A 25,621-nucleotide genomic window follows, 5' to 3' on the forward strand; every position below is an offset into this window, starting at 1 on the left:
TTCCCTTTTTGGGGGATTTTTTTACTTACTCTCTCATTATTACATTGGTACATGTTTGCACTATATTCATTGCATTTTTTCATAATTTAGTATGTTTGCAAAGATTAAATTGAAATAGAATTGAGAAAAGGGGAAAAAAGTATACTTTTCAGGTGGGGCGGCAGATTTAATAGATTGAGGGCCATGTATAATTGCTAGAGAACTGGATATAGGGTAACCATGTTTGTCATTTCCACATGATATTTGAGATTTAGTGACCTGATAACAGTAAAGTTGTATAATCTGTTTCAAGCAAAGACCTATAGCCATCTACAATAAAATAGGGGGGCGACAAAACTTATGCAATTGTAGACATATATTTCATTTAATATTCTTTCAGATTTACAGGGCTGAAATGGTTGACTATATACTCAAGTGAAACTGTTCCACTTTCAGATTAGAAGCCACAATTTTAAGGTTACAGCTATACAATTGAAAGTTTTCTGTTTATCAAACTTGGTAATGATTTTAAGCCCTGAAACATGTTAAAAAATTGAGTGAACATTTCATAAATATTTTTGGACCCAGTGTATGAAACTATGAACAACATATAAATACTTCAACTTTGTAAGGACCACTGAATCTATATAAATACATTAATACAAGAAACCGTCGGAGACAGGTGATGCTCCCCGAAGGTTGTTTTTGTCACAATATTGCACTATATATTCAGATAAAAGGAAACGTCTTGAGGGCACAGTAGTTGGGGGGACAAGAATTTTTTTATAGAAAATTTTAAAGGGCCATAACTCTGTGAAAAATCACCCGACCAGAACCTGCTGATAATATGCACATCTCCTCTTGGTAGTGAAGCTTCCCATAAAGTTTCATTGAATTCCAGTCATTAGTTGCTGAGAAATAGCCCGGACAAGAATTGCACTATATGTACAGTTAATGGAAAATTTCAAAAAAATAGCCCCAACAAAAATTGTGCACGGATGGACGGACACACGGACGGATGAAGCGGCGACTATATGCTCCCCCCAAAATAAATTTTTGGGGAGCATAATAAACAAATGTATATATATATAAATATAAATATATATATATAATTTATTTATTTATATAATTATATACCGCTATATTCTTCAACCTATAACAGACATTTATAAAACAACCTACAAAAAAACATATATTTAAGGCTAATCTAAATTATTCCAGGTCCGTCATTCCACAATTATTTCTGATTAAGATAGATTTTTTGGTCAACATACTCTTTCCACAAACATTTTGGAAAGATTCATGCAGTCCAGATGGAAGTTGGATATAACAAAGACAAATGATCAGTCTTCTTCAAAACATACTGACCTACTGACATTCGCAAACCACCATATAATATTCAGGTACATTGTAATTAAAATAATACACTTACACATATTTTATTTCTGAAACTTCGATTGGAACCTCGTAAAAGTTGCTTAGGGACAGTCCTTTGGTTTCCTGCATCTTAGGAAACTTGATTAACCCGAACCCGGTAGCCAGGGCTCCAAAGTCAAGGGTCTTCAACTTGAATATGTGACTGATCTCATGCTTGGCGTATGCCTGCACAAAACTGACAAATGCTCGCATTCCCTTCTCAAAGACTGCCCGGTCATTGAGGGCCATCGTCTGAACTGTAAAATGTAAGATATCATATTACATATGTACTTAACATATAAACTGTTATGCACAAATCACATTTTTTCTTAATCAAATTTGTCAAGCCCTTAATTGTGAATCTTTTCCTACAAACAATACGACATATGATGATATGTTAAAGAATCAAGAATCATAAAGCTGTAACTCTTTGATTTATAAAGGCTTCTTTTTAATGTCAAACATGCCATAAAATTGTTTTTCTGGCCTCTTGCACCACCTTATAATTAGATAATTAACCGTAATTTCATATGACCTAACAAACCATCAAACTATATTCATAATATCACACATTTTATGTAATACCTTGGTTGCATTTAAGCACACAATTTCAGAACAATACCTCCATCAAACTTTAGTGATTGAGTGGAAACCATTTTTCAATTTTAAGTAACAATGACATTAAACCAACTGACCCCAAATGTTATTCCACCCTAGATTTGCATGTTCTCTAAATACACAGAAAGAATCAACACAATACCTATATCCAAACATAATTTATTGCAAATTTCTTTTTTCATTTTTGTAAAATGGCTTCCCTCTTTAGATCAGCCTGTTACCTAGGTACACATAAAATTTACGCACAATATCTTCATCATAACTGACGATACTGAGTGTAAACAATTGTAAGCAACATAAAATTTACGCACAATATCTTCATCATAACTGACGATACTGAGTGTAAATAATTGTAAGCAACAAGGACATTGACTTTAACCCAGCTGGCCATAAATGCAACCAATTGATAGGTCTGCACGTCAGTTGGAGATAGGAAGGTATACATTCTGCTAATTAGCAGGTCAGAGTTAAGGACCTATGGAACTCCTATGATGATCCTAATGACATGTGTGAAGTTTCCAGTGAATATCTGAAGTAGTTTCATAGAAATGAGCTTGTTGCATGGAAACTTAAACCTGAATTTCATCTTGCAAGCAAACTTTAACTTGACGTATCTGTGTACATGAGGAAAACCTCAACTTGACTTGTCTGTGAACATTAGGCAAACCTCAACTTGACTTGTCTGTGAACATGAGGCAAACATCAACTTGACTTGTCTGTGTACACGAGGCAAACCTCAACTTGACTTGTCTGTGTACATGAGGCAAACCTCAACTTGACTTGTCTGTGTTCATGAGGCAAACCTCTACTTGACTTATCTGTGTACATGAGGCAAACCTCCACTTGACTTGTCTGGTTACATGAGGCAAACCTCCACTTGACTTGTCTGGTTACATGAGGCAAACCTCCACTTGACTTGTCTGTGTACATGAGGCGACCTCTACTTGACTTGTCTATGTACATGAGGCGAACCTCCACTTGACTTTTCTGGTTACATGAGGCAAACCTCCACTTGACTTGTCTGGGTACATGAGGCAAACCCCCACTTGACTTGTATGGTTAAATGAGGCAAACCTCCACTTGACTTGTCTGGGTACAAGAGGCAAACTTCCACTTGTCTGGTTACATGAGGCAAACCTCTATTTGATTTGTCTTGGCACATGAGGCAAACCTCAACTTGACTTATCTGTGTAAATGAGGCAAACCTCTACTTGACTTGTCTGGTTACATGAGGCAAACCTCAACTTGACTTAAACCTGAATTTCATCTTGCAAGCAAACTTTAACTTGACGTATCTGTGTACATGAGGAAAACCTCAACTTGACTTGTCTGTGAACATTAGGCAAACCTCAACTTGACTTGTCTGTGAACATGAGGCAAACATCAACTTGACTTGTCTGTGTACACGAGGCAAACCTCAACTTGACTTGTCTGTGTACATGAGGCAAACCTCAACTTGACTTGTCTGTGTTCATGAGGCAAACCTCTACTTGACTTATCTGTGTACATGAGGCAAACCTCCACTTGACTTGTCTGGTTACATGAGGCAAACCTCCACTTGACTTGTCTGGTTACATGAGGCAAACCTCCACTTGAATGTCTGTGTACATGAGGCGACCTCTACTTGACTTGTCTATGTACATGAGGCGAACCTCCACTTGACTTTTCTGGTTACATGAGGCAAACCTCCACTTGACTTGTCTGGGTACATGAGGCAAACCCCCACTTGACTTGTATGGTTAAATGAGGCAAACCTCCACTTGACTTGTCTGGGTACAAGAGGCAAACTTCCACTTGTCTGGTTACATGAGGCAAACCTCTATTTGATTTGTCTTGGCACATGAGGCAAACCTCAACTTGACTTATCTGTGTAAATGAGGCAAACCTCAACTTGACTTGTCTGGTTACATGAGGCAAACCTCAACTTGACTTATCTATGTACATGAGGCAAACCTCTGCTTGACTTGTCTGGTTACATGAGGCAAACCTCTACTTGACTTATCTGTGTACATGAGGCAAACCTCCACTTGACTTGTCTGGGTACATGAGGCAAACCTCCACTTGAGTTGTCTCAGTACATTAACGGAAATCATCATGATTAAAGGCTGATTGATAGTTCTTGATTATTGACTGTTAGTAAACACGTTGAATACATATGTTAAGTTTTTTGTCAATGGCAGTAGTACACATACAGATTTGCAGATTTATAGATTTGAGCTGAATTTTGTAAGTGCACAAAAGGGCAGAATTTTGCTTCATTGCTTGTCAGACTGATCAGCCTTGGTTGGTGAGTTTGCTTGATAATCTTAAAGGCATGTGTGAAGTTTCATTTGAACATGTGTAGCAGTTAAAGATGTAGGTACTTGTTGCATGTTAAATGTAAACAGAATTTCAACTTGAATGCAAACCTTAAACAGACTTTTAGACATGTAAAAAAGAAAATTATTGAATATGGTAAGTGACCTCACAGAATGGCATACGGGCGTGAAGTTTTATAAAATATCTGTAGTAGAAATTGTGAGCATAAAGTGGATCCCAATTCTAGCATTTGGGTGAGGAATACAGGTCTTGACTTTTTGCTGAAAAGTCCAGCTTTAAAAACAGACATAGCAGCTTCATATGCACCCAATGAATCCTCTTCATGAATGCCTCAATCAATGAAGCACAAATATACATGCATCATCTAACTTATAGGCAGATTTACCACCTTTCTGAACACTGCCTCCATCCACTGTTAAAGGCTCCATTCTGTGTAGAGGCACTTTCTGGACAACCTCAATGAACTGAACAAAGGTCTCCTCATGGGGCAACAGGAACACAACAGCACTGCCAGCATGCCCCATCCTCGCTGTGCGACCACATCTCATAAAAGAATAGGATGAAATTCCTTTTTTTCTCTTACCAAATATAACAAAGTATGATGATAGTACCAGTAATTTTTTTTGCAATAAAGATTTTAAAATACAGCTTATCAAATTTGAAATTCAAAACATTAATTAGTAAAAAACAAACTGAACTGTAAGTTAATGTGAGTCATTTAATGTACAGTTGTAAATCACAGGTATTGGGCACGTGGCCAAGTCATTTTGACCAAAAAATATATATATATATTTTTCAGCATTCTTTTTCTTTTTTTGTCAAAATGACTTGGCCACGCGCCCAATACCTGTGATGTAAATAACAGTTAAATATTCCAATAAATTATATTTATTCTGATATGCAATTTGCCTATTATATAAAATATCTTCCTAAATTCTGTATTTCAAATTCGTAAAAAAGGAATAGACAAATAATACATGAAGATTGACTTGATATTCAAACAGAACAGATTTGTTTGATGGGATACCAGTTGGATTATTTACCTTCACTTGATATTTTCATATAAAAATATGAGTATTTGTAATTGTTTACCTATGCACAAACACTGTTGCTGATGTGGGTGGATCAAGCTGTATGACCCAGTGAATACCAGCAATGTCTATCCCACGGGCCATCACATCAGTACAAACCATAACCCCTCCGCCCTGAGATGTAAACCTTGACACAACCTTTTGACGGTTTTTCATTTTTCCATGGATACAGTAAACCTAACATAATCAGACAATGTTAACAATTCTTAATTCCACATGTACACATTTGAAAGGAAAAGGAAAACAAGAGCACAGTAGTTGGACACATATGCCCCCCCCCCCCCCCCCTAGGGTTATCTACTGTCCAAGGCAAATGCACATGTGAAGTTTCAAGCCAATTGGTAAATTCATTGACTATTTATTGATAGAAGACAATTTTCACACTAATTGTGATAGTGACCTTGACCATAGACCTAGTGACCCCAATTTTCAAATCAGTCATCTACAGTAAAGTCAATGCACATGGGAAGTATCAAAACAATTGGTCAATATGTTTATGAGCTATCGATCAGAAAACGATTTTCACACTTATTGTGACTATAACCTTGACCTTTGACGAATTTGCGGTCATCTAATCTCCAAGGCCAAAGCATATATGAAGTACAAAGCAAATCGGTCAATATGTTGACAAGTTATTGATCAAAAACAAACTGGTCTACCAAAAGACCAACAGACTGACCAACATCCAGCAAAACAATATAACCCCTCTTCTTCGAATGGGGGGCATTATAAAATTTGAGCTAAGCAAGAAATGATTAAAGACTTAATTATCATAAAAGACACCATCACTTATAGTTAACATGTATAATTTAACTTCAAATAAAAATGCAATTTTTTATACATTTCTTTATGTATTGTATAGATACTAAATCTCAAAATATAATAAACTAAATAATCTGTTATATCATTTATCATATATCTATAAGTGTTGGTAAACACATACTTTTAGATAAAAAACTTAATAAGCATATAATCCGTTCAATGTACTTTACTTGGTCATAATTTGCTCAGGGCTTACTGAAAAGTTACCCAGTAACTCTTAAGTTTATTACAAAGTACCCAGGGTACAGAAAATATACTTAAAAATACCATGGAGTATGGCCAGGTGCCTTTAAGCGTATTTTCTGTACCATAGGGACATTGTAGTATAAAAGTGTACCCTGGGTAGATACATGTGTAAAAGTTGTACCTGAGCCAACAAAGACCAATGGAGCTTTACTTACCTGCGTTTTAACCAGTCCTGGTAAAATCTTTGAAAAATAGTCAACAGAGGCACAAGTGCCCACAAACAGCATGATTTTCTGTTTTCTGTAAGTCTGTATGAACTGGACAAGTTGGTTCAACTTCTCTTCTGGTTTCACTATCATGTAATAGTTATTCAAGGTTGCAGGGGTTTTCTGAATATTGTTGGATTCTGGATTTTCATGTTTGATGTTTGACTTCTCTTTGATAGTCACCCTGACTGGATTTCTTAAGCCAGCTCGAATCAGCTTCTCAACTTCATCTGAAAGATTGTCAAGGTCATTAAACCCTAGGAGCTGAATGGGTCATACATGTACCTTGTGTCAATTCTAAAACCTACAAACTTGATCACAAAAGATATATTTTGTTACTTTGAATCAAATGCATTTAGTTCAGCATATAAAATTGTTTATAATAATGATATGAATAAAGTTTAACTTGAAAATCAATTGAAGCATACAGAAACCTTAACCTATATTACATCTTGAACTCATACCTTTACCAGACTTTCACAAGTACAAAATGGGCCATAACCTTGCTAAACATCATTTCATAATTATAGGTCTTGGTAAGTGAATGTTCATAAAGACCCTTAACACAAATATAAAGATTTAATTCAATATCTGTAGCACATAGAGGTACTGAGTAGTTTCATATGAAACGTTTACATAATTGTTTAAGCACTAAAAAAGCGAGCACCATTCAAAATTGAAGATCAGAGTAATGGAACATGGTCAGTGTGTTAACGTGAAGTTTCAATTAAATACCTGTAGTAGAAACAGTAAAATGGAGTTCTTGAATGTTTAGCGTAACCAATTTCTTAAGTCAAAAGGGCCATAATTCTGCTAAATTGCAGGTAAGAGCTATTAAACTTGGTCAGTTTCCTCACATAATTTCCCCCAAATACACCTACAAAGCTTTATTGTAATATCTGCACCAGAAACAGTAATATTGGGTTGTTGCACTCTAACTTAGTACATAAAAAGGGCATAATTCTGCTAAATTGAATTTGACTCTTTCAGTGCGGGAACCGAATTTTGAAGGCCTTTGCAAACAGTTTGGATCCAGATGAGACGCCACAGAACGTGGCGTCTCATCAGGATTCAAACTGTTTGCTATTCTGATAGTATTCTTTGAAAAAAATCGAAGAAAATGCTAATTTTAGAAATTCAGCAGACAACATATTAGCAGCCGACAAATTTCCCAGCATGCAAAGGGTTAAGAGGTTCCCAACTTGGTCAGTGAGTGCACACATTAACTTGAACATATATGTGTATCACTATGTGTAGTTACATTGTAGAAAATAATGCTATGGAGATGTTGCATGATGATCTTGGTTTGGGTAGTAAAGCTCAGGCAATAAGGAGAGCACAGGTAATGAGACAACAGTCCAGCTAAAAACTGAATAAACCTGACTTCCAAAGCTTTAAAGAATGTGAAAAGGTTTTTGTGTAATATTTTGAATTATCAGTAATTGAAAAAAAAATTAATATGGTTACTTACGGTAGTAAATGGTAAATTAAACATAGTTTAATAACAAATGACAAAGTAACTATTTTCTTCAAGAACAACATCGCAAAAGAATATTTATTTAAGATTATTGAACACTACACAATTTTGGCTTCTGTATTTCTCCTAATGCCAATCACAAAAAGGTCAAAAAACAAGAATTTGTTTTCCAGAACTTTACATAGCCATAATTGTATGTAAATCAACACGGACAACCCAACAAAATTACCTGTTTGTGTCGCAGAAAATAGACCCGTCCTTCTTTGCTTTGGAATAAAACTGAGTATTGTGTTGATGCTGGCCTCAAAGCCCATATCAAGGAGGCGGTCTGCCTCATCCAGCACCAGTATCTCTAGCGACTTCACACAGCGTGCCATCTCAGGGCCTGTAGAGCCATCCTTCCTTTCAAGCATTGCCTCTAGTCGACCAGGAGTTCCAATAACAATATTTCCTGGAAAACAAAATGTATAAACAGCAATAGTGCATTTGAGTTCATCAAAATCATATCTATGAGAGAAAAGGAAAAAAAACTTAAGTATTATAGATGTTTAGTATTAATAATATTTGCTTTAAGCAGAAATCTGACCAAAAGAATTAATGAAGCGGGAGAATTGAATGCCCAATATAATAGTGCACAGTTTGTTATTTTATTGAATGCAAATTATAATTAATTGTTTAATGTCCATCAATACCTGTGTTATACCATAGGCTATTAAAAATTTACATAAATAATGTACATAAGTTGTTAAATAAAAGATATGAATACAGATTATACGGAATAAAAAATAAGAGTAATAATAAAAACTATTACTCATTGCTTTTTATGAACAAAATGTTGTATTTATGCAGATACATGATATAAAATGAGTATTTTTATCAAGCCTAAATAAGAGATCTATAAATAGCAATTATTGAGCATCCATTCATTTGTCAATCAACCATACAAATGTCTTGAAATCAACCTACCTTTATTTTAATAGTGTTTACTAAATTTGATTAGTGTTATAGTATTTAATAAATTTGGCAAGTATATTTATAAACCTTAAATGCATAATAGTTTGTGTTTTTTATCCTAAATTATTTATTACTGAGCTTTAAGTCAAAATTCCTTTCAAGTTAATGCTGTCTGATTATAAAGTTTATCTATCCATATTATAAAATAAACTTAGTTTATTAAGTCTCATAACACTAAAAATGATATGAACAATATTTTATAACGAATTTAACTAAAACACTCAAAGCTTTTTTCAGTGTTAAATTCCATGAAGTAAATCAATTTTTTCCCATTTTAATTATTTCCCCCAAATTTGAACCAGAACCATGGCATTTTCATTTGGACCTGTCTTTCAATCGTCAGTCAGGTCAGAAGCTATTCTGTAAAGTGCTGGGCATCACACAAGCCATTCTGTTGAGCACAATAAATGTTAAACTAGTAGTAAAAAAACTTGCCACAAGTATGTAAAAGCACTTAGTACCTAGACCACTGTGTTGTAATCATTTTTAGTATGACAGTGTACAGTAGGAAAAAGCTTGGTTAATTTATTCATTGCAGCGATTTTTTTGCCCAATTGGGAAAAGTACAGGTATGGTACAAATGGAGAAAAATTAGCCCAAACAAAAAATAATTGGGAAAAATCATGTCATGCAATGTTTAGATTGGGAATTATGGGTTTTCTAAATTGCTCTGTATAAATTGCAGAAATAAATTCAAATATTCATTTAGATGCATATTTGCTTAAATCATTTAGTTTCAGTGCTCATTTGATTTGTTCATTTGCAGATAATGTAATTTTGGACCGTAAGTTACAAAATTTTCCTTCTTTTTTTGAATTTTTCATATTTTATTTGGGAATTTTGTAGTTATTTTTAAATTTGGCAAGTACCTTTTACGGGTACTTTATAAAGAAGGAAATAAATTGCTGCATTAATACATCATCCTGTTTGTTGTGTAATGAATAAATTGGCTATTACTTGTTGTTCCATAATACATTGTAAATGTATTATGTGCTAGTAAAAAAGCAGCATTATTTAATTTGTTAAAGGTAATACAGTGTTACTATTAACATATTGTATTGAACAAACTGCATACCATGCTGTATTGTACTTGTTTTTCAAACATGCACTGAATGATTTATAATGCATAATACATTAATTCCACAGTTTTTTCGGCGTAAGCTGAATAAGCCAGCTTTTCACCCTGACTTGACCTTTGTAAGTGTCCAATAATACTCAAATAAAATTTCCCGCGGCTAGGTACGAATGAATACACTTCATTTATTCCATTGGCTGATTTGAGTATAACACCAGAACATTGGAAACATATCCGCGTCTTTGTAACACTGTTTTACTGCATGAAACAATTTTATCTCTAATGAAAAGGCCCAATAGATAGAACAGTTTTACAATCAATTTTCGACATAAATACAGTTTGTGCGTTCACCTTTTATTTTCAGAGAATTACCAGCGCAAAAGCGTTTAACTAAAGGCTATGTTGTCATATTTAGTACTTACTTGCATTGCATTTCAACCCGCGAGGTTTCGGGTCAATACGCGGTCATTTTGTGAAAGTCAGAGTTTATATACAGTTCATCACCGGAGTTCGCAAAAGGGGTTGCGATCATTGTGTCTTACTGACAATAACGTAGTGACTGTAATGCATTGCATTCCAATCCGCAAGGTATCAAGGTCAGTTTGCGGTCAGTTGCAGAAATCTTTATATAAACGCCGTCTCGTAAACTTTGTGCACTTGAAGTCTGTTTTGATCAGAAAGATACTAAATAAAGATATTCGGCGATATTATTGTGGTATGTCAATCATCGATTTTTAATATGGTTTCAAAATTTGCATGATAAGGACCAATTTTGATAAAATTAATTAGAAATATTTATCCATTTAGACCAGTTTATTAAGCATGACCACAATAATTCGCTATACTATAATTATGCAATTAAATAAGATTCGAGTATTGCCGGCTGACCTATATGCACTCGTTTATTTTCATGTTTCTTGTGTTTTTCTATTCTGTAAATATAGATATCTGAGTAATAATATCACATAAAGCAAAATAAGTCACGAAATCTGGCGCAACACCCCGTAATTGATTTGCTTATGATGTAGCTAACAACTGCGCAGAAAAAAGGCATCCGCTACTTTTTATCTCATAGAGATAACTTTTGATCGTTCATAAACATCGACCACAATCAACGCCGTATATCTTTTTTTAAAGATATTTCTTGTTTAAAGATATCATCAAACAAGACTAATGCCAAGCAATTAAGTCTCCTACCGGTGAAACTCCACCATTTTAGCAATATTTCTAGTCAATTTGTTGCCATAGCAACCAGAATTCTTGGTGTAGGAACAAAATGAAATGACATGCATAATCTCCATATTACCATCGATCTATGTTTCAAGTTTCATGAAAAAATAGGGAACAATTAGAAACACATTAACATAAATATTCTTGTAAGTTGATGACAGTTTTTTAGAATAGCTTATCGTGTTACTATTCTTTTACTTGCAAATAAATGATGTGAATGTTTTGTATCGCCCTACATTACCATATGAATGATAATAAATCTACTGAATAAAATAACAACATTTACATGCTTGTGCTAGCAGCTACATGTAAGCCTAGAAAGACAATGACTCACATATAAATAAGCTTATATGATTACTGATATATCTCTGTTTGTTCCATGTGTTATTAGAATGTATAAATAAAACATATTGATGATATAAAATTATGTTCAACTTTATTTGCATTTAAATCTCTAAATACAGCTACAAACTGTAAAGCGTTTGCATTAAAGACTGTGATTTATGAATTGATCCAAAATTGCTAGTTTTTTAGTAGCAACAGAATTTAAACTAGGCAACAACAGTTTATGAAAGAATATTAAAGCCCTGTGAGAAACCTATATTTATTAAATATTTCAATTGCAAAACAAGTATGGTGTTCATAAGTTCTTCATTATTATATATTGACAATCCTGACCATCAAAATGTATTTGACACACTATATTATTTTGATAACCTATGTTAAATCAATTTATGCTAGAATCGGCAGCTTTAGTTGAATTGAGACATATAAAAGCAACCTGTTTCCTGAGAAGAACCAGTATTTGGTGCCTTAAGGGTCAGCGCCCTCACACTACTTTGGGGGAAGGGGTCTGCAGCCCTTAGGAGGGGGAATTTTCGCGGCGTTTCCCTTTTTGGGGGATTTTATTACTTACTCTCTCATTATGACATTTGTACATGTTTGCACTATATTCATTGCATTTTTCATAATTTAGTATGTTTCCAAAGATTAAATTGAAATAGAATTGAGATATAATAATCATGAGACACATCTTTCTATTTAAAAAAAAAAAAAAAAATTTTTTTTTTTAGGGGGAATTTTTCCCCCCAAAAAGGGAAAAAAGTATACTTTTCAGGTGGGGGACTGCCGCCAAATTTCAGCAGCAGATTTAATAGATTGAGGGCCCTCAGGGTGATCTCAATAATGAGACCTTGCAGTTGCTAAGCAAACACCATACTAACTTTAAATTCTAGAGGCTAAAATAGCACACAATTGTAAGATATTAAATATGAAAGTTTGGAAGATGTAAAACGCTTCATTAAGCAAAAAAAGATTTTAAACTGGTATGTTTTGTATTCATATTTTTTTAATGAAACAATAACAGTGTTTTATACACAATAATGTGTAGAGTGTACATGTACATGTGTATTACAATACATGGTTATCAAATTTTAATAAGCTTTGCCCATAAATTAGGTATCACCTATTATCATATTAATAATAAATAACAGATAGGTTTTCCTTGAAACGTGCATTCTCAATGACTTATTGAATTTTAAGATTAGCATACTATAAATAGTCTTTAATCTTACATCGCAGGGGAGGTTAATGTCTTGTGTAAAAATGTCAACAGACTATGAAGTATGAAAAATACTCATATATAAATATAAATGATTTTGTGCTAAGGAACACAGATACTGCAAAAACTTATCAAGGTTTACCTGTCTAAAGCACAAACTTATGCAAATGGTACCATTTAAGCAAGAATAATTGCTTTGTATTTACTTTGTTTTTCTTTCATACGCTCCACTATATTGGAAAACTGTCTAAATGTTGCCAACTAAATGTTGCCAACTAAAAGTGTCTAATCGAATAGGTCGCAGTACACCAAACTTTCGCACATCAGGATATTTGATGTTACCTAGGTCAATAACAGATGTCGAATATAATAAAATTAAGCTGTTACAAATTTCAAAATTAAAATGTCAGCAAGAATGGTGTGTTGAAACATCGTCATGTTTTTTAGGTTGCATGCAAAAGATACTGTCGGTAGGCTGCCATTCAGGTCAATTTAATGTGTTCTTGAAGTTCATTCATCGCTTTCCTTAATTGGTAACGAACGATGTCTATTAAATTGTATAATTAAATTCAACTATTCATTAAAACAGTAGGCATCATGCAAACATGCACTTTCAAAAAATCTATTTTAACACAAGGGCTGTTTGTAAAACATGCATGCCCCCCTATATGGGCTATAAGTTGTAGTAGCAGCCATTGTGTGAATACGTTTTTTGTCACTGTGAGTGGTGGTGGTGGTGGTGGTGGTGGTGGTGGTGGTGGTGGTGGTGGTGGTGCCCCGGCGAAATGTTGTTCATGATTTCATGAACACTTCAAGCCAATCAAGAACTGTTCATGAACGGTTTTGAAAAAGTTCCTGAGCTTGGTTCATGAACTTTTGGACATGAACTGTTCTTAAGACATGTTCATGAACTGTTTATGAATTATTGTTGAACATTTCAAAGTTCATGAACAGTTCTTCATCTAACCATAAATACTTAGTGATGAACATTTCATGCACAAGTATTTCTAATGACTTTTCTGAGACAGACTTTAAGGATCCATCATGAATAATTCATGAATTCCTTTGTGCTAGATTTTTCATACATATTTTTGAAAGTAATATTGAAAATCTAGCATACAAATCTTGTCGATTTGTGAAACCTGTGAAGTTAGTATGAATATGCATAGTACTTTCACCACTGTAAGTTAGAGTTCTTGACCTGTTCTAGAGAATTTTAAGAACATTTGTACAAGAACTGTTCAAGAACTGCCTTCAGGAACACTTCAATAACTTTTTAAGGACCTTTCCTGTTCTTGAATTATTCTTAAACTATTCTTGAACACTTTAAGAACTTTTTTGAACAACATGTTTCCTTCTGATGTTCTTTAAAACAGGTCTACACAATGTTTTTGAACGTATGATGGACTTTTTAAGAATCCAATATGTTCTTAAAAGGATCTGTCATTGTTCTTGGAAGACTTAAAAGACAAGTTTAAGAACGTTTTAAGGACATCTTATTTCAAGAACAGTTTAAGATGATATCAAGAACTCAATGTACATTGCATTGCTGTTTTTACAAAGAAAGAATATTGTGTGCACAGGAAGTTGAAACGGAAGGCACATGGCTTATGTTATATTTGAAAATGTAAGTCTTTAATAAATTACCGGCTGAACTGATCAGCCACTGGTTCCATTTCAAGTTCTTTGGCACTGTAAGTGTAACCATTTCAGGGAAACCATTGATTAGTAAATGATTCTTGAACTGAAAATGAGACTATTCATAATCTTTTCAATACATGAATTATTCATGAACATATAGTGCAAAGTTGTATTATGAAATTTAAAGAGTATTATCAAACCACTTGTATCTCAGTTATTAGTGTTATATTTAAATTATTGTTATATGTTGCTATCAATATGTTAAGTGCTAATACAAGACTTGTTTCTTCTTATCCTGACCTGTTTGTTGAGCTTTAGTAACACTTATGATAACCTTTGCATAAATTGACAAATTCTTGTTCATGAATAGTTCATGAACACTTCATGCCACCTCAGTTCATGAACTCTTGAAGAACTATGGTTCATGAACTATTCACTTACAGTTCGTGAACAGAAAATGAGCCATTGAAAAATAGAAGGAAAACGTTCATGAACTGTTCATGAACAGCAAAACCCTGAAGAATTTTTCAAGAATTGTGTTGTTCATGAACTGTTCAAGAACACTTCATGCCATTGATGTTCATGAATAGTTCATGAACATTTCATGCCATAATGGTTCAAGAATAGTTCATGAACACTTCATGCCACACTGGTTCAAGAATAGTTCATGAACACTTCATGCCATAAGGGTTCAAGAATAGTTCATGAACACTTCATGCCATTAGGTTTCAAGAATATTTCATGAACACTTCATGCCATTAATGTTCATGAACAGTTCATGAACTAAAATTTCAAGAACTTTTCACAGACATGGCTCATTTTCTGTTCACGAACTATTCGTGAACAATTCATGAACTCAGTTCACGAACAGTTCATGAACTGTTCACGAATTATTCGTGAACTGCAGAACAACATTTCGCAGGGGTGGTGGTGGTGGTGGTGGTGGTGGTGGTGGTGGTGGTGGTGGCGGTTGTGGCGGTGGTGGTGGCAGAAGAAATAGTACTAGTAGTAGTAGTAGTAGTAGTAGTAGTAGTAGTAGAAGTAGTAGTAGTAGTAGTAGTAGTTGTAGAAGTAGTAATAGAGTAGTAGTAGTAGTAGGTGGTGGTGGTGGTAGCAGAAGAAATAGTAGTAGTAGTAGTAGTAGTAGTAGTAGTAGTAGTAGTAGTAGTAGTAGTAGTAGTAGTAGTAGTAGAAGTAGCTGTAGTAGTAGTAGTAGTAGTAGTAGTAGTAGTAGTAGTAGTAGTAGTAGTAGTAGTAGTAGTAGTAGAGCAGTAGTAGAAGTAGTAGAAGTAGTAGTAGTAGTAGTAGTAGTAGTAGTAGTAGTAGTAGTAGTAGTAGTAGTAGTAGTAGCAACAGCAGCAGCAGTAGCAGCAGCAGTAGTAGCAGTAGTAGTAGTAGTAGTAGTAGTAGTAGTAGTAGTAGTAGTAGTAGTAGTAGTAGTAGTAGTAGTAGTAGTAGTAGTAGAAGTAGTAGTAGTAGTAGCAGCAGCAGCAGCAGTAGTAGCAGTAGTAGTAGTAGTAGTAGTAGTAGTAGTAGTAGTAGTAGTAGTAGTAGTAGTAGTAGTAGTATGCATTACAAAAAAGCAGTTAGCCTTACATTTGGTAAAATTTTAAATATATTACAAGGGAGGCAAATCTGTAACAATAAATTTAAACTTATTGCATTTGTTTCCCCTGTAGTGTATTACCTCCCCTGTCCTGCTTATATTTATATTAATTAACAAAATTAAACATTAACACAATATTTAATATACAAAATATACAAAAAAATTCATATTCTGATAATATTTTTACTGATCCACTGTATTTTACTAAAAGGATGATGTTTCATTGGACTGATAATTATAGATTTAGGATTACAAACCAGTTGCTTCAGTAATATTGTTCAGAGTGTGCCCTGTTGGCCGCGTATGCATTCTTAAATGCATTCATTCAAAAAACCATTTTACTATTTCGTGTCACCGTGACCTTGACCTTTGACCTAGTGACCTCAAAATCAATAGGGGTCATCTGCGAGTCATGATCAATGTACCTATGAAGTTTCATGATCCTAGGCCCAAGCTTTCTTGAGTTATTGTATGACAACCACCTGGTGGACGGACAGACCCACCGACAGACCGACCGACATGAGCAAAGCAATATACCCCCTCTTCTTCGAAGGGGGGCATAAAAAATGGACATTAATAATTTGTTCAATTAATAGATGCAGTGACAATATTACTTACAAGAGAACCGCCTTGCGGATGCAGACGCTCATCTATTTTTCTTTTTAAAGGTGTAGGGGCCTCAATTTCAATCACAAAGGAGGGAGGGGTGGAGTGGAGAGGGGTGTATAGTGTGGGGGTGGTCATTTATTACATTATCTTCCAAAAATGCCAATTTTTTATAAAAAAATTTTGGGTGGGGGATTCTTGTGTGGGATGGTTGGACAGTATTTCAAAAATAAAATAATAAAAATAAATATTTGTGTTTTTTAACCATGTTTGAAAAAAACAAGAGATGTGTTTGTCAGAAACACAATGCCCGCTATTGCGCCCCTTTGAATTTATTTTTTTTACCTTTGACCTTGAAGGATGACCATGACCTTGAACTTCCACCACTCAAAATGTGCAGCTTTATGAGAAGGCCGCTTTGAAATATTATTTTTTTGACCTTTGACCTTGAAGGATGACCTCGACCTTGAACTTCCATCACTCAAAATGTGCAGCTTCATGATAACGCCCCTTAAAAAAAAAATTGTTTGACCTTTGACCTTGAAGGATGACATTGACCTTGAAAAATTACCTTGACCTTGAACTTACACCACTCAAAATGTGCAGCTTCATGAGAACGCCGCTTTGAATTTAAAAAAAATAAATTTAACTTTGACCTTGAAGGATGACCTTGACCTTGAACTTCCACCAGTCAAAATGTGCAGCTTCATGAGAACGCCGCTTTGATTTTTTAATATTTTTTTTTACCAGACAGACAGACAGACAGACAGTTTATTCAGACTTATACATAAGTACATCGTCTTCATACACAACTATATTCATTGATTTCTGTCACGTAAATAGGTTAACAATATTACATTACATAACATAACATAAATGGTCATTTAAGAATACAAATATAAATAAACACAATCAATTACAAGAATACGTAAATTCCATCAAAGCGGTAATGAAATTTATTTTTTAAACATAACATAACATAATAAGTCATTTACTAATACAAATGTAAATAAACACTATCAATTGCAAAAATACGTACATTCGCATACGCAAGGATACGTATATTCCATCAAAGCGGTAATGGATTTTTTTAAACTTCACATAACATAAATGGTCATTTGCGAATACAAAAATAAAGAAACACAATCAATTGCAAGAATACGTAAATCCCATCAAAGCGGTAATGAATTTGTTTAAACAACATTATTTAAAATTGTATTTCTTAAAGCAAGAGCTTCCTTCAAATATATACATACATTTGAAATAACTGATTTGTCACATGAAACTAATAACTGGTGGAATTTATATACGGATGGGTTTATATAAAATTTGCGGCTTATATATTTTTTCCTAAGATCAGTGTAACATCGGCATATACATATAAAATGGTATTCATCTTCTAAATCCAAGTCAGTACAACATAAACAATAACGTTCATTTCGTGGTATGTTATTTTGGGCGTATCTCCCAGTTTGGATTCTAAAAGGATGTGCAGAGACTCTTAATCTTACAAAAAATAGTCGCAGTCGTCTAGGTAGTAAATCTTAATATGTTTCATATTCCAGACAGTTTCTAAAAACTTTATAATTATCTAATACAGTACTATTATTAATTTTACCGTACCATTCTTGTTTAAAATTGTCAATAAGTCTACATTTGAACTCGCTAATAAAACTATTAACATGTACAACGTTTGGATTTTCAAAAACATAACCAAATCCAAAATTATTTAACATGTTCTTGACATTTGAGACCCAGTTTGTAAAACCTTTATTACAGTCGCTCAAGGCTTGTTTGTACACAGTGCACTGTTCATTATGATATTATCATTGTTCAGAACTTTAAACCAATATTTAATAATTTTAACAAACCTGTTTACATACAATGGATATCTACCCAATTCTCCATAAACAGCAACATTACATGTATTTATTTTTACCTAAAGTAAGCGTTTGCAAAATTTTAAATGTATACGTTCTAAAACATCGGACTTCGTGAAACCCCATACTTCTGAAGCATAATTTAATATCGAACCCACAAAAGAGTCAAACAACTGGCAAAATATTTTCGGTTTTATGTCAAATTCGTTGCATTTAGACAATAATGTATTCATGGCCTTAAGGGCTTTACCAATCAAATGCTCATGGTTTAGTTTAAAACTTCCAGTATAATTCAACACTGTGCGTAAATAGTTAAAGTTATCAACAACTTCAATAGCATTACCATTATATACCCATTTTTCGTTTTCTTTTAATCCCCCTCTCTTCCGAAATACCATTATTTTCGTTTTTGCAGTGTTAACATTTAACCCCCAAGAATTGCAATATAAGTATAAATTATCTAAATGAGTTTGAACTTCAGCCGGGGACTTGCCTAAAATAGCCATGTCATCAGCAAATAATAATAAAATCAACACAATATCATCTATATTCAAACCAGAATTAATGCTATCTTGTAAGTAAAGTTCCAGGTCTTCAACAAATAAAGAAAACAAAATTGGCGACATTACCTCCCCTTGCCTCAGTCCAACAGCATAACTAAAATAATCTGAATAAGAATTAAGATGAGCATGATTTGACACGTGACTTAACATTTGCATACATATCTTTTACTATTCTAAGCAATTTACCTTGTATACCAGACTTAAACATTTTCAACCATAATGCATTGCGATAAATACTATCAAAACATTTTAACATATTGACGTATATAACATACAAATGTTTGTTTTCATTTAAATAGTTTTGAACAATTGACATCAGTATAAAAATAGCATCAACAGTTGAATAACCTTTCCTAAATCCGAACTGCGCATCCGAAATAATAGTGTTTGCATTGCAAAATGTTTCAATACGTTTATTTAAAATAGTGGTAAATAATTTGGAAAAACAGCTTACTAATGTTATCCCTCTATAGTTATTGACATCATTAACTGCACCTTTTTTATGCAAAGGGATAATGACCCCTTCAGTCCATTTATCGGGGAAAAAGCCCGATACAAAAATACCGTTAAATACATCACATAAATGGGCAGATAAAATATCACTGCATTCAAGAAAATATTCATTTAAAATACAATCGCTACCCGATGATTTATTACGCTTTAAATGTTTTATTGCATTCTTAACTTCTTCAATTGATATAGGTACGTTAAGTTCAGGAAATGCAGAATTTTCTAAGTTAAAATCATTATTTAAACAAAAATCTTCTGCTTCAGTATTGCAAAAATCCGACATATTGCTACTAAGGTTTTCAAAAAACTTTGTAAATTCTTCTAAAGATATTTTATTTTTAATCACGTTAGTTTTCGATTTGAAAAATCGCCAGAATTCCCTTGGTTTGTGTTTTCTTAAATTTTCAATATCCGACATTTTTTTCCTATAACAGCAGGCTTTCTTCTTACGAATTAAATCCTTATAATGCCTTTTACTTGTACAAAGGTGTTCTCTATTTAGATCTGTTTTACAAGAGTTAAAAATACGTAGAGCTTCGTGATATAAATTTCGTGCAGTAATGCACTCATTGTCAAACCATTCTGCGTTCCTTGTACAACTATCTACATTGAAACTAGGGTTTGTTTTATAAACACATGTTTTGGAAAATAACGAATCAGCAATACTGCGAATAGTTTCAGTAAACCTATTCAGCACGTTATTAATTGACGTTCTACATGAATAATCTACATTTTGTACAATGGTATTAAAAACAGGTAACAACGAAATAATTTGTGAGCGAAATTGCCCACGTAATGCATCGTCCCATTTAAACTTGACATCAGTGAATGACTGGTAATCGGACGGGACATTATTACATAATAATGAAAAATGTAACGGGGCGTGATCGCTAAATTCGTTAAAATCATGCAAGGTAAAATCAGATATACTAGAAAAGCTGTATTCGGTTGCCAACAAATAATCAATTACAGACGTACCGTTATTGGAATAAAAAGTTTGCTTACAGCTATTGCCAACTCTACCATTAGCAATTCGTAAACAAGTAGATTTACATAAATCCAGTAATTTTACTCCGTGACTATTTATCGAGCTATCAACTGAGGCCCTCACAGAGGTGTTATCTGGACAGTAATCAGCGTCATCATTAACAGTATTAATTATATCGTGTACAATGTAATCGAATTTATTGCCAACTCTACTATTGAGATCACCAACAACAAAGATTTTACCGAATTCAGAAAAATAAGTTAAATCGTTTTCTAAAATTTCAAACAAATCTACATTAAAAGTGTTATAAACTGGAGACTCATGCCCCCATACATATGTTGCGCATATATAAAAATCTTCTGATATATTAAAAAATAAGTGGTCAAGTTTCAACCAGATTATTGTATTGAAATGATTTTTTACAATTTTAATACCATCGGCTAATTCTTCTTTAATATATATAACAATACCACCACTATTTCTACGCGCTTTTTTGTGTTGAAATTTTCTGAAGAAGTTAAAAGACACATATCCATTTAAATTGACATCACTGGAACTATTAGCCCAAGATTCATACAAAAAACATATATCATGAGAACTTAAAATATTTACAAAATTGTGAGATGACTTCTTTACATCCGTAAGTCCGTTAACGTTCCACGACAGGATAGATATTTCACCACTGCCGTGCTCCTTGAAGGATGACCTTGACCTTGAACTTCCACCACTCAAAATGTGCAGCTTCATGATAACACCGCTTTGATTTTTTTGTTTTGTTTGACCTTTGACCTTGAAGGATGACCTTGACCTTGAAGGATGACCTTGATCTTGAACCTACACCACTCAAAATGTGCAGCTTCATGATAACGCCGCTTTGATTTTTTTTTTTACTTTGGACCTTGAAAGATAACCTTGACCTTGAAGAATGACCTTGACCTTGAACTTCCACCACTCAAAATGTGCAGCTTCATGATCATGCCGCTTTTAAATTTTTTATTGTTTTTTTACCTTTGACCTTGAAGGATGACCTTTACCTTGAAGGATGACCTTTAACTTCCACTACTCAAAATGTGCAGCTTCATGAGAACGCCACATTGAATTTAAAGAAAAAAAAATCTTCAATTTTAAAAAGTTATGGCCAATGTTTAAGTGTTCGGACGGACAGACGCCATATATTTGACATTTGACCTTGAAGGATGACCTTCACCTTCACCTTTCACCACTCAAATTGTTCAGCTCCATGAGATACACATACATGCCAAATATCAAGTTGCTATCTTCAATATTGAAAAAGTTATGGCCAATGTTAAAGTTTTCGGACGGACAGACACCATTAATTTGACATTTGACCTTGAAGGATAACCTGGACCTTTCACCACTCAAAATGTGCAGCTCTATGAGATACACATGCATGCCAAATATCAAGTTGCTATCTTAAAAAGTGAAAAAGTTATGGCCAATGTTAAAGTTTTTTTCGGACGGACAGACAGACTGACTGATATACTGACGGACAGTTCAACTGCTATATGCCACCCTACCAGGGTGGTATTCAAAGTTACTAATTCAAAAAAGGGCCATAATTCCGTAAAAATGACAATCAGAGTTATGCAACTTGTCCTTTGCTGTCGCCTTTTGATAGTTTGCGAGTGTTCCAAGTATGAAAGCAATATCTATGATACTTTAGGGGTAAAGTGGACCAAAACACAAAACTTAACCAACTTTTCAAGTATAAAGGGCCCATAATTCCGACAAAATGCCAGTCAGAGTTACATAACTTTGCTTGCACAGTACCCTTACGATAGTTAGTAAGTGTTTCAAGTATGAAAGCGATAGCTTTGATACTATAGGAAAAAAGTGAACCTCAACACAAAACTTAACCAAATTTTCAATTTTCTAAGTATAAAAAGGGCACATAATTCTGTCAAAAATGCCAGTCAGAGTTACATAACTTTGCCTGCCCAGTCCCCTCATGAGAGTAAGTAAATGTACCAAGTTTAAATGCAATAGCATTGATACTTTATGACAAAAAAGTATCTAAACGCAAAACATAACTGGACGCCTACACCAAGGTGATAACAATAGCTTTTTTTTTAAACAAAATAGATAAGCTAAAAATAAATGCAAACAACACATGTTTTATCCATGTATCTTTATAAAACACATTTTTACACCTATTTAATACACGTTATTAAAATTTCGCAGTTAAACATATATTTTTAAATGTCACTATGGGTATAACACTCCCATTCGTGACTTGTATAGTTGCATCTGGAATACGTCCTATTTATGACACTTACTCAATACTGACTTATGTTATATACGGTATTACAGTAGTTGAGAATATACCACAATTGATTAACACATCTGTAATTACCAATTTAAGGCAAAGTGCGAAAATCGTTATTATTGTAGACAACATCAGCTTATGTTTGCATCTCAAGTACATGTACGCTCAATTTATGACACATATTGTTTGATGTTTACAATTACACTTATTGATAAATTGATGTGTCATTAAACTATGAAATAATAAAACAATTGCCGTTTTTACCATGTCATTTTTATATTTAATATTTTCTCACAATCCTGAATGAACATAAATTACTTATTGACAAAGATATAATCTGTATGGTCCGCAAATGTTCAAATTTAAACAAGTATGTAGACATTAATGTTATTACAGCCACTTTAAATGTAAAGAAGTATGTTGTTATTACATTACAGCCGGAGCCACTTTAATATTTTAATAAATTTATTGAATTGATACAATATTTAAAATAGGTGAACACGAAATGAATATTAATTCAGACATGTCCTGTATTGTCCACAAATCTGGGCCGTATTAGTCCATATAAACGGACTCCCAGAGCCATTGATAATTTTTGCTATGGCGGCTCTGAGAGTCCATATCAGGGTTTTTTCTGCCTATTTTGGGAAAAAGAGTCTGACCAAAATGGGAATTTTTTATCGACAAAATTGTCCATTTTGGGAATTTTTGCTTCTATGAAACGGCTCATTTTGGGAAAACATTGTAGATTTATCATGCTTAAATAAGTCAGTGGTTTAACAAATAGATTGGTTTTTATGTGTTATTTTGTCTTTTTTATATAAACACATGCAATATTGGGCACGTTCAACGGTTATTCAAGTACTGCAATTTTTTTTCAATTACAGTTACACTCTGAAATAAGAACTGTACAGTCAAAAACTAGCAGATATTTTTTACCAAAACAAACACTGGTTAGTCACACAAATTAGAGCATAATTGCTTTCTGTTTTTGAAAGCCTCACACAGCTCCTCTAATGTTATGTCAATGCAGGTAAGCATCAGATGGGTAAGTTTGGTTTGTGTGAATAATGTGCTGCGTAATGGGGAGCACAGCAGGTGCATAGTGCTGAATCCTCGCTCAACCACAGCAGTGCTTGTTGGTATAATACACATCAGCTGGACGAGTTGGAACATTAATAATCTAATAATCATAAGTCATAAGACACTTCTTTCTAAAAAAAAAAAAAAATTCTTAGAATTGGGAATTTTTTTTTAGAATTTCGGTTTGGGATCAGGTCTGTTTGCTTTGGGAATGCCACCGTTTTCCGGAGGCGCAGATAGTGCTGAAAAACCCCTTCATATGCACCCCTTCATAAACATGGGTGCAGTTCAGCGCACGGAATCCGTGCGCTTCACTAAACAGACGTTGTTCAAGACAAATTGAGGAATATAATAATCAGGGGTCGAAGAATTGTTCCAGAGCCACTCGCCCTGCAGGGCGAGTAGGTCTGACAATCCACTCGCCCTTCACTAAATCTACTCGCCCTGCATAAAAAGATCATATCTTATCTATATTAATAGTAATGATCAACCAGAACATTTTTTAAGCTTTAACTATCATGTGACTTTGTCTCATTGTAATAACCAAACATCTAAGTCTAAAGTTGTATTTATTTTGCAAAAACCAACAACAATTAATCAATTAGCCAGTGTCAGAAATCTCCATGGCAGCTAGCTTCTTAGGTCTTGGCCCTGTAAACTTGTGGCCTGACGTGTGTCTTGTTCCTTTCGCAGAATCGAACCACTTGCGAATCGCATTTCCTGGATTAAAGTCTTTCAGTTTTGGGCCATCACAGCTGATTCTGACCAATGATGCCAAGGAATCATAATGGAGATTAGTTCTTTTATCAGTCTTTATTAAGTTCATTCGACTAAAACCACGTTCACACTCTGCTGTACTTGGTGATATGGTTAGCATTATTTTAACAAGGGCAGAAATGTTCTTTATGTGTGTGGTGTCTTTACTTTTTAACATCTTTTCATACCCTTCTTTAACTGATTCAAAGTTTTTTCTTTTCATGTACAATTTCAGATCTAGCCATTCATCACTGGCGTTTTCTTTTTCTTCATCAGACAGCAGCGCTGGTAGAAAAAACTGAAGAAGTTTGTCGATTTTATCATCACCATAATTTTGGAACTCCTCTCTGAAGTTAAAAACACTGAACAAGGAATGTGGTTCCTTAGCGATGTGCTTGATGAATCTTTCTTCGATGAAGTCTTCGGTGGATGTCAAGAGGCTGTTAAAGGGGCCTTTTCACAGATTTTGGCATTTTTTAACTTATTCATTAAATGCTTTATATCGATAAATGTAAACATTGGATCGTAAAAGCTCCAGTAAAAAATCAAGAATAAAATTGAAAAAAGGAAAAGAACATTGCCCGGACCAGGTTTCGAACCAGTGACCCCTGGAGTCCTGCCAGAGTCCTGAAGTAAAAACGCTTTAG

At 34.0% G+C, this 25,621-nt stretch overlaps 3 protein-coding genes across 4 annotated transcripts in view; 1 reads left to right on the forward strand and 2 right to left on the reverse strand.

Annotated features, from left to right (window-relative positions):
• Positions 1 to 25,621, forward strand: part of LOC127834214 (cytospin-A-like) — a 217,276-nt gene that overhangs the window by 159,450 nt on the left and 32,205 nt on the right.
• Positions 1 to 25,621, reverse strand: part of LOC127834288 (uncharacterized) — a 184,311-nt gene that overhangs the window by 104,559 nt on the left and 54,131 nt on the right. The window lies entirely within an intron of this gene.
• Positions 1 to 25,621, reverse strand: part of LOC127834310 (ATP-dependent RNA helicase DDX55-like) — a 174,128-nt gene that overhangs the window by 2,284 nt on the left and 146,223 nt on the right. The window contains exons 2-6 of one of the 2 annotated variants that reach the window (XM_052360053.1): positions 8,404 to 8,625; positions 6,647 to 6,927; positions 5,425 to 5,600; positions 4,721 to 4,875; positions 1,412 to 1,652 (exon numbers count right to left, since the gene is read on the reverse strand). The exons of the other annotated variant lie outside the window; for it this stretch is intronic. Coding sequence (XP_052216013.1) covers positions 1,412 to 1,652; positions 4,721 to 4,875; positions 5,425 to 5,600; positions 6,647 to 6,927; positions 8,404 to 8,625 — 1,075 coding nt within the window. The remainder of the gene's footprint in view (positions 1 to 1,411; positions 1,653 to 4,720; positions 4,876 to 5,424; positions 5,601 to 6,646; positions 6,928 to 8,403; positions 8,626 to 25,621) is intronic. 2 annotated transcript variants of the gene reach the window in all.

Source organism: Dreissena polymorpha, chromosome 1 (assembly GCF_020536995.1).
Source record: "Dreissena polymorpha isolate Duluth1 chromosome 1, UMN_Dpol_1.0, whole genome shotgun sequence".
In the NCBI taxonomy this organism is placed as follows: Eukaryota; Metazoa; Mollusca; class Bivalvia; order Myida; family Dreissenidae; genus Dreissena; species Dreissena polymorpha.